The sequence below is a fragment of the Pterocles gutturalis genome, unplaced genomic scaffold (assembly GCF_000699245.1).
Source record: "Pterocles gutturalis isolate BGI_N339 unplaced genomic scaffold, ASM69924v1 scaffold2811, whole genome shotgun sequence".
Classification (NCBI taxonomy): domain Eukaryota; kingdom Metazoa; phylum Chordata; class Aves; order Pterocliformes; family Pteroclidae; genus Pterocles; species Pterocles gutturalis.
Genome location: NW_010100020.1, coordinates 31,645 through 41,540, shown reverse-complemented (window position 1 = coordinate 41,540; position 9,896 = coordinate 31,645). Strand labels below are relative to the sequence as shown.

The 9,896-nt window shown below is 45.9% G+C and overlaps 1 protein-coding gene across 1 annotated transcript in view; it reads left to right on the top strand.

Moving 5' to 3' along the window:
• The first annotated feature begins 9,398 nt into the window (after positions 1-9,398).
• Positions 9,399-9,896, top strand: part of UBE2O (ubiquitin-conjugating enzyme E2O) — a 27,525-nt gene continuing 27,027 nt past the window's right edge. Inside the window, 1 exon segment of the mRNA XM_010077975.1 lies at positions 9,399-9,410. Coding sequence (XP_010076277.1) covers positions 9,399-9,410 — 12 coding nt within the window.

The following is a 9,896-nucleotide window of genomic DNA, read 5'->3' as shown; positions in this document are numbered from 1 at the left end:
CTTTCACTGTCACACCGGTTGGTGTGAGCATCCAGGTGAGCTTCTCCTTAGGGGAGTCTCTTCTAGCAGTCAAATGCATCTCATTCTTTAGACCCACGTAGGCCTTGTTAAATACTGCCAAAAATATCAGCACAACCGTTGCTTTCACCCTGGATGGTTAGATATTCACCAGGGTTTCCACAGCCATCCCCTCAGGTCCTGTTTGAACTGGGCATCTCTCGACAAGCTGGGCTGGGGGTCTGGAGGGGTGCTGTGCTCCTCACGGCTCTGTTCTTCTCGGTGGGTATTGCTAGCTCTGACCTGTGTTCAGATGGGGCTTTACTGGGGGAGTGTTGAGACAGCCTGTCTGCGAGAAGCGTTGGCTGATGTCTAGGCAAAATGTTGTCTACTTTCCTACGTACTGCTTCCAGCCAGCTTCTCCTGGGTCTTTAACCGCAGTCTCGTGTGGGTTTTTTCAGGTAACAGTGCCATCTGGTGCTAGAGCATTGCTCTTTGTCAAGGTTTTCTCAAATTTTTAGGCACAGGTAGCAGGACGGTATTGCTTTTAATCAGCCATCTTCCTATAATAAAATGGGAATGGGGGTGTCCTGTAATGTCTGTGCTGTTGGGACGTTGCACCTGGAGGAGATCTTTAGCCTTGGCTTGGCTTTTCTATTAAGCAACTGATTTTCCCAGAACTGCTATACCCAGAATACTGGGTACATGAAGCAAGAAATATAAACACTGAGAAAGGGGATTATGTCTTTTACTATAAACTACTGTGAGAAGGAAAATCCTGTGTTTAGACTAAATCCTGTAACAGGGGACATTTTTGCAAGATTCCCCACAGGACTAAGTGGCTTACTTCTAGACTGACTAGCCAGTAAATCTTCTCTTACACATCTCTTCATATTTTGTAGTCATAGCCACGTATTTAAAGTTTAACTTTAGCCTTCTGTATCTTTATCCTGAGCATCATTATAATGTTCAGTCTTCCTGAATTGTTTTTCAGGTCTCCTCAAAGGTTTTGTAAACCTCTTTTGCATGCACAGGGGTTGCTTTGCATTCCCAGATGGAAAGACCTGGTTACTGGTTGGTCTGAGTGAGTACATGGGATGTAAGCCTGTTTGAGCAAATAATGCAGCAGCACTTGATGACAAGGTTGGACAAAGTCAGACTTTTCTGTAACTCTTTTCCCAATTGCACTGAAGATCATTCTTTCCTGTTGAGTCTAGAAAACTCGGGCTTTTAGAGGCCCTCTTCTTTCAAGCCAGAGCTGGCACTTTAGGTACCAGGTACTTTGCTGTGTTATCCTTTCTTCAGGCATCTAACCCAGGCTCACGAGAGTGGGTTCCCTGTTGCCGCATCTCTTTTCTCATGAGTGGTGGTGCTCAACTTTTACACACAGCATAGGAGTGTGAGACTAAGGATGCTGAAAAGCCGGGAGTTGCTGTTGCTGGTTGTAGTTGTGATTCACTGTCCAAGGGAACCGTAGAGGGAGGTGGGATTTGTGCAGCTCTCCTGGTTCTGCCTCCAGGATCCTCCTCTCTCCCAACTGTGTTGCTCCCTCTGCTGGGAAATGCTCCCAAACCTACTTTTCCTTTAAACAATAACCCAATAACCTTCCTGTTGTCTTGTCTTCCTTCCCTTGAATTACCGCCTTGTACTTTGTTTTTAGATTGGTGCATTCAGCAGGCCGGGGAATCTGTCCTGTGGTGTTTTCCAAAATGTCATGTAAATTTGCAGAGCTACAGAAGTGATTTGTTGCCAGTATAATAAATAATGCTTGACAGTCTTGGACAAGGGAAATCCAAGTAAAAGATTTACTTTTGCTAAGCAAAAGGTTTATGTTGAAGCCAGATTCCTCTGCTCCGAAGCACAGCGTTTACCCACATCATAATTAAACTGAACTTTTGTTGCATCCAATGATTTGTTTGGACTCTTTAGCCAAATTCCACTTCTTGGAAAAGGAAAATAGAGCCTTTCAGTGTTTTTTAGCCAGAAGGCTCAGAGGTGGTGTTTGTTGGGAGGGGTGGAAGATGCTGCAGTGTATGGCTGTGAGTGAAGGACCAGAGCTGTGCTGCAGAAAGAGTTTCATACCTACAGAGGATGGAAGGATATTCTGCCACCAAAGAGCTTTGCTACCCAATAAATGAGGAGGGGAAAACCCAACAAGGAGAGTGATTGGAAATGTAGGCAGGAACAAAAGTAGCTACAACTCCATTGCAGGTAGATGTGTAGGTCGAGGAGGCTCGGGGATCTTCAGCCTGGAGTTGGAAGGAACTCAGCTGAGTGGCACAACTTCAGGTTTCTGTGTCTACATAATGTGTCATAAAGACAAATTAAAGAGCTGTCAGTTTGTCTTATGAGAGCTGCAGGTCCCAGGGGAGGCTGGCTGTGTTGGGAGATTATAGGAACTAATGACACAGCTGGATTTTGAAGCTGCCTGTGTAACAAGCCCTCCTGCGCTGCTAGCAGTGTTGAAAGGGAACAGCAATGCAGAGACAGTGAATTCAATTCTTGCTTTTCAGATTGCCTGATCCCCTGTGGGTGCTGCAGAGGCTTCCCCCGTTTGCTGCCTTCCGCGCAGTCACCTGCCGGGTGTTTCCTAAATGGCTCTTTAGAAGATTGCGGGTGCTGACTGTCTCTGGTAGTCCTGTAAACAATTGGTGTGTAACTTGATAAAAATTCATGTCCCCTTAGTACATGGGCTTTAAAACTGTTGCAGCTGTTCAGCTGGTGAAGGGAAATTGATGGTAGAGCGGTGTGATAGCCTGGGGCTGGAAGCTGCTGTGTTCATCCCTACCAGCTATGGGATCTCCGTGAGCTAAGTTAGGAAATCCTACTGTTACATCCATGGTGTACAGTGAAATCCACAGTCGCTTGCTGGTAACAGGCACTACTTTGGGGTAGGCTTAGTGGTGAATCTTGGTGTGTGCTGCTGGTGTGAATGGGCTGAGTGTTGGATGATTGGCAGATTCAGATCTGCTGCTTGCATCAACAGAAGAATTGTAATGTTCTCAATTGACTGCCTGCAGGTAGTGCTGCACCTGATGCAAAGCTGTCTTGATTTCATCTTAGCTTCTGTGAAGTCCTTTAAACCATTTATTCCAGTTTTGGGAAGCATGTTAGCATCTCCCTGCCTACCCCTCTCCTGTTCTTCCTGCAGCTGAAGTTAATCATCAGCCTGACCTTTTGCAGAATGGTGCTTTGCACTGCCCAGAACAACCTTGTGAACAAGCTTTTGGGCTCTTTTGCACTGAATATAGGAAACAAAGATCCTGCTCTGTGTCCTTCCCCTGTTTTGACCAACCCAAATGGGGAACTGTGTGTTCCTGCACCACTCAAGAGTTTTTGCGAGTTCGTTTAATACAGGCCATGTTGAACAATTTTTTAAATCTCCTGGTGCAATTCCTAAGTAACTCTAAATATTTTCTCCTTTGTAACTCTTTGAGTGCTTTGAGATGACAAGTGATGTCATGATATTACGAAAATGCAGAATGATGATGTGAAAATGCAAAATGGCTACAAACCCAAACTCATCTAAAGGCGTTAGTTATGTGGCAGAGCAGTGACTGACTGTTCTATAGCAGGGCGTAGGGAGCAGCATGCCACGGACATCTACTGCTTGATCAGGCAGAAGCCTAGACCTTGCATAGTTCTTGTGCAAGTAATGTGGGAGTCCCCACAGCCTCCTGTCTCTGACAGATTTTGAACTTTGGAAGAGCCCCAGAATACACATACTTGCCATGTAGGAGTGGCTGGGTGCTGTCACAGGCAGAACTTCTGTGCCCATCAGTGCAGAAGACTTGTTCTTATAGTTTTGCAGCTGCATCCCTCAAGGGTAATTTTTAAAACCCTCTGTATTGTCTAGCTTGTTGTTCAGCCCTTCTGGGTAGCAGAATTTCAGTTCTCAGGAGTCTTAAGTTTCTATAGGCTTGCTTCTGCCCTGTTCTCCCATATTCCTTCCCCGTGAAACCCAGTGTGGTTGGAAAGCTCCCGTTACTAGAAGTGAAGCAATGCATGCCACTTCAAACGTCACAGCGTGAACTAAATCTGAGCTTCTGTGGGATTCTCTGCTCTTGCTACTTTATCCTCTCTCCTCCTGCTTTTCAGATGGCTCGTGTGCAATGCAATATGATCAACGTAACAGAAGTCTTTCAAGGGAAGTGAACTTTGTCCGTGGAACATATTTTCCTTAAGAGTTGTATGTGATGCCACTAGTAATGTGTTGATACTGAAATTATATTAAAAATATCCTGGCTTCAGATCTTCTGGGTCTTTGAATTTCTGAACTTTTGTCATCTAACTCTGTGTATTCATGCTATATTTGGACAGCTGACTTTCTATTTTAGACACCTCATTTGGATTTAAATAACAGCTTGTGTTGGGATGATCGCTACACTACTGTTTGAGCTGAAGTGAATTTGGGTGTGTAATCAGAGTTAAAAAAGAATTAAAAATTGCAGGATGCCGACTTGGGCTGGCTGCTGCCAAGCCTGCTGCCAGCTGTGCTCCCTCCCGTCCCACGGACACCCATCCCACAGCCACCCCTGTGCCACGGCAGCTGCTGAGCTGTTCCAGGTTGCAGCTGGTCATAGCATCAGTTGGCACCAGTTTGCTTTCTCTTAGTGCCTGGGACTGGAGCTGGTGGTCGCCAGGAGCTGCTCCATGGAGGAAGGTTGTTTTTCCAGTGGTCCCAGTCATGAATCAGTGCTATCTGGTGTTGTAGGTTTCTGAATCATGGCTTCACCTTTGGAGAAAAGGGTCTAACAGCTGTCAGGTTCATGGTACACCATGTCCTGCCTCACCTGGACTTCCAGGTGCTGAGAGGGCAGGTCGTTCAACAGCCCCGTGAGGAGCCTGTCAGCCCAATGAAGCAAGGCTGTGACCACTGCTAGCCGAGACCTTGCTTAACTCCAGTGGCAGAAGCAACTTCCACAATAGATAGCTCCCTTCTGACTCTTAGCTGGATAAACATCTCAACCATCATGTAGCAGTTAAGACAAACATACAGAGTTTTGTCTCCAGCATTGTGCTTTCCTCTTTTTTTTTTTTGCAGTGTCTTGTATTCCCATTTTTATAAGCAGTTACCAAGGGAGGGTGGCTGTGTGCTGCTTTTTCTCCTTCATCCTTGTGTGCTCATTCCCAGGAGTGTTGCTTTGGAGAAAAAATCTGGGAGGTGTCTGGAATAGAAACCGATGTTCTCCTCACCACAGTGATTGCATTGGTGGTAGAGGCTGGGGGATCACACAAGCACCCTCAAGCAAATTTTTTTCTTTATTGGTCAGACATTGCAGTTATATGAGACAGCACTGCCCAAGCGTGAACTTCGCCAGTTCAGGTTGGTATGGGCAAGCTTTCAGCTGGATCAGGTGTCATCTCCCATAGCCAGGCTGCGCTCTGTGGCTGGGTAGCTGAGCAAAAGGCAGTTGTAAAACCATGGCTGACCTGGTGGGAGGTGTGCTCCCGAGGCCGTGTGTCACTGGCTGTTGAGGATCAGGGACCTGGCATCTGAAGTTCAGCCCTGGGCAATGATGAGCATAGTGACAAAGTCCCTGTCCTTGTGGTGCCCAAGCGTGGGCTGAACCTGCAAGGTGCATTGAGCAGGCAGCTGCTTCGAGAGCGGGTGAGGGAGCCTGTGCAAGAGGTGCGTGCTGGCGTGTTTGAGACCGAGCAACCAGTGACTCCATGTAGGTGTATTCAGCCCTTCTGCTTGTCCCCCACCCTCGCTTCTTGTGTTGTTTGGAGCAGGGGACAGTTTGTTCGTAATTCTCTCCTGTGACAACATTGCCCACTTGGAGGGAAGTATGGCAGCTGCAAAACTGAACGCTGCTGTTTACAGGCAGTATTACCTTGTTTTATGTCTCCTAAAGTAAAATAGAAAAAACCTCCTGCCCCACACAGAAAAGAGAGTGCATGGGAAGAGGAAAGGAAGAGACATGCTGGCAGTAAGCAGGTATGTGTTGTCTTTTCCCCTTTGGATAAAACATTGAGGGGGTGACGCTGGTAGCTGGAGCCTGTGGAGAGGCGTTTTTGTCCACTGTTGGGTACCAGTGATGTACCAAATCATCACAATTAATTGTTCTGGTTTTGATCTCTTGTCAGAAGGTAGCTGTTGGAGAGGAAAATTGGCCCCAGGTCTCCCATTGGCTTTATGGAGTTGAGAGGTTAAACCCAGCGAGTTACAGTGTGAGTTCAGCTCAGCCCTGCCCAAGGATGCTTACACCTAGCTGCTGTGCTAGAGTGGGAACCCAGATTACTGTCACAGAGATATCTCCCAACCTCTACAGTTAATTAAAAAAAAAAAGACCAAAACAACAACGAAAAAACCCACAAAGATTTTGCTTCAAATAACAAGTTTGTGATAAGAATTAAACAAATGGTTTGAAGCAATAAGCTTAATGAGTTGATGTTCAACAGCTAGACAGAAAGTCTGTCCTTCCCTCCTAGTTCCAGGTGAGACCCGCGATGGCTACCTTATTTCATTCGAAGTGAGGTGACTCAGCTGTAGATCTGTTGTGGAGTTCAGGCATCGATTCAGTGCAGAGCACCAAGGCAGCATCTGAACAGCGGAGGAAATCGATGGGTGCTGGAGCTATTCTGCTGCTGCTGCTTTTTGCAGTGGGTGCACTAACCAACATCACTGACTCCTGGTGTGTGTGTGGTGTTCATCCCTTTTTGCCTGCGTAAAGTGTGTGTGTACTGATGGGTATCTTTGGTTTGCCTTATTTAACGTACGTAAATGTGACTTTATTTTTTTAAAAAGGTAACACAGAACATGCCTTGTGTTTGAGGCGGTTGGAGGGTGTTGAGCCCAGGTTGGCATACAGGAGTGCAGAGCTGGCTGAGAGCATCTCTGGGAAACGGATATTTCTCATTCTTGGGGCTATTATCAAGCTGCATGGCTAGAACATAAAACTGCTCGTGTTAGGACTGACTTTCATAGAGATAAATATAGCAACTGAGCTGTAAGTACCTATTTTAAAAGTGCTTCTCCAATACTGAATTCCCTCCTCCTGAGCGAGGGGGATAACCTTCGGCTGATGATTGCATCGCTCTGGGTGCAGCAGACGAGAGGAGGAATGACTGACCTGTCATGTGTTCATCAACAGCAGTTCTGGCTTCCTCTAGTTGGGTTTCTGCTGGGTTTTGACAGTCTTTTGTGCGATGACAGACCTGCTAAGTATTTATTGTTGATGCTGGCATTCTGCCTATGACTTGGTTTGGTTATCCTAGCAGCTGAGGTAGGTAGGTCTGGCACATGAAGCTGAAAATAGTTGTGCTGCCTTTAAAAATCGAGAGATCTGTAAACAGGTTAAATGTAGGTCCCCTGCAGAGAAAGTTTTATGTCTCACTTTGGGAAGAATTTGTGTGATTGTATCCTTCAGGAAGGATCACAAAACAGGAAGCCTACTCATTTACAACTTTTACAGTTTACCAGAATTGACCCAAGAATATTGCTGCTGCCAGGTCAGATCACCTTAGCCTGGGTTCTTCAGGTACTGTTTAATATAGAAGAGAGGTATGGCTCAATGATATGTTGAAACATAATGCATCAATTTAAACACCATGTGTCAGAGATGAAATTGCCCTAATGCATGTTGAAATGAAAGTAGTATTATCCAATTGGAGCTCTGCAGCAAGAGGACTTCAGTTAAAATACCCAGACTGCTGCTGACATGCGAATACTTACTGCAATGTGAATGTTGCTGCGCAGTTCTGGATGGTAAGAGGCTATCTATACGGTACTTATTTTAACTAACAATTTTAGAAAGCTGTATAAAAATTGATATCTATCTGTATACCCTGGTGGGATGTACAAGGCAATGGAAATACTTCCACAATCTGGAAATGGGCTGAGTGAGGCTTCAGGTTTCCCACTGCTGTGGAGTTCTGACTCCAGAAGTTGGGTCTAAAAGCCTGGCTGGCTGCCTCTCTTCCTCTCTTACTGAAACGCACAATCAAGAAGGCAATAAATACTCAGGTACTTTGGTTTGATTCCGGATCCTGTCCTTGGATTAAAGATTTATGTCTAATTTAGTAAAGCAGGCTGTAGGGCAGGGTGTGGGTTAGGGTGAAATGCTGACAAAGCATGGTGGATTTTGGGCTGGGGATCAGCAAGGAGAAGCAATGAATGCAGCAGCAGTGGAGAGGTGGATTCTGGAAGTGAGATGTGAAAGAGGCTCTGTCGCTGATGCTGTGTTCACATGATGCTTCCTGAAATGCGTGGTGTGTAATTGGTGCGTTTGCAGGGCTCAGAGTGATGTACCAGTGCAAATATGTTCTTGACCGCTGAAATGCAGGTGACGCTTCTCCCAGTTCAGCAGAGGAAATCTTTACTGAGTTACTGGGAGGCTAAGCAAACCTGAAATTGGAGTTCAGTTGTGGCCTCCCTGTTAGTACGTTTAAGATATTATCCCTCATGTAACATTTTAGTATTTGTGTGTTCGATGGCAACTGCGTTTTGTAGTTTTGAGCTTGCTGATAACACTTGTTGAAATAGCCTGCGAATAGTCTTGAGATGGCTGAAACAGCTCGATGAAGGACCACTTCTGGAGGACATCACTTGGTTAACGGGCCACTAGTCACTGGAGATTTGTCAAGTGATACGTTCCCTTACCAGTAATGACTCCCGGAGCCTGCAGCTCTGAACTGGTGTAGAAGGTGTACCGATGGGCCAGCCGCATCTTTTGTTGCCAGCACTAGCTCTTTGCCAGCAAGTGCTTTAGCAGGAGCTGGAGTATGAACCAGTGCTGTGACTTTATCTACGCTCTTGTCAACTTTTTGTGTTACCTGCATGGACCTGGGGGCTAACAAGTACAGCAACAGCCATTTCTTTTCCTGTTTTTCCCAAAGGCAAGTTCTTGCAGCAGTGAATTTGGCACCAAAGCCAGTTCCCCTGACAGCTGAGTTGTCTTACTGTATCGTACCTTGCTTAAAACATGGTCTCCGCAGGTATTTGGGGTATCTTGGGTGAAAAAAGTGCAGGATAAGACACAGAACTGTGGTATGATGCTCCTATTCCTGTGTCTTCCATCTTCTCTAGTACATAGACTGGATGTGGGTGGGAAATTATGACTGACTTGAAGTGATGAGCAAGTCAGAATGTCTGCAGCCTTCTTGATGTGTCTGCCGACTTGGAGCACAGTCGTGGACAGGTCACTGGTTGCTGTTTCAGATCTGACAATTGGATTTTGCAAACATGCCAAGGGGGTTAACTCTGTACTGACATACTTCAGCATCCTTTACTGAAAACATCCTCGGTCCGGAGGAACAGGATACTGTACATCTGTGTGTGATGTGTTATTTCTGACCAAGTATCATCTGTGAGGTCACTAAATTCCGTATCTCTCTCTCTCTCCTCTTAGCTGAAGCTTGAAGATCGCTCTGTGGTCCCTCGAGATGTGGTCAGACACATGAGCTCCAGTGTAAGTGCTTTTTTCTTCGTCCCTTTTTGATAGTGATACTGCTGCATGGATTTCTAAGACTTGCCAGATTGCCTGAATGGAACTGAACAGTAATGCTTTGAGCATGTTCTATTTTTAGTGTGTTTGATAGACCTAGCTGCATCCTTTGAAAATGAAATGCTGATAAGGCTGCTTCTCTCCTGTTGCGTATCTGCAAAGGTCTCCTGAACAAGCAAGGCTGATAATGTCAGGTAATGAGACAAGAAGCTCGTTTATCCTGCCATCCTTTAAGTTTTAAATCAATCTATTCTGAGATGTGGGGAGCATGGATCTGCGCTCCCGGACCTAATGGGGAGGCTGGAGTGGAGGCAGATCGCCTTACCGCTGTGTGCCTTTTGGTGTGTTGTGGTAGGGAACTGGGAGGAAATATTTTCAGAGAGACCACTCAATCTACAGTGAGCACCATCTTGTCCAATTTCTTCCAGAAATACAGCAAATCCCAGCACT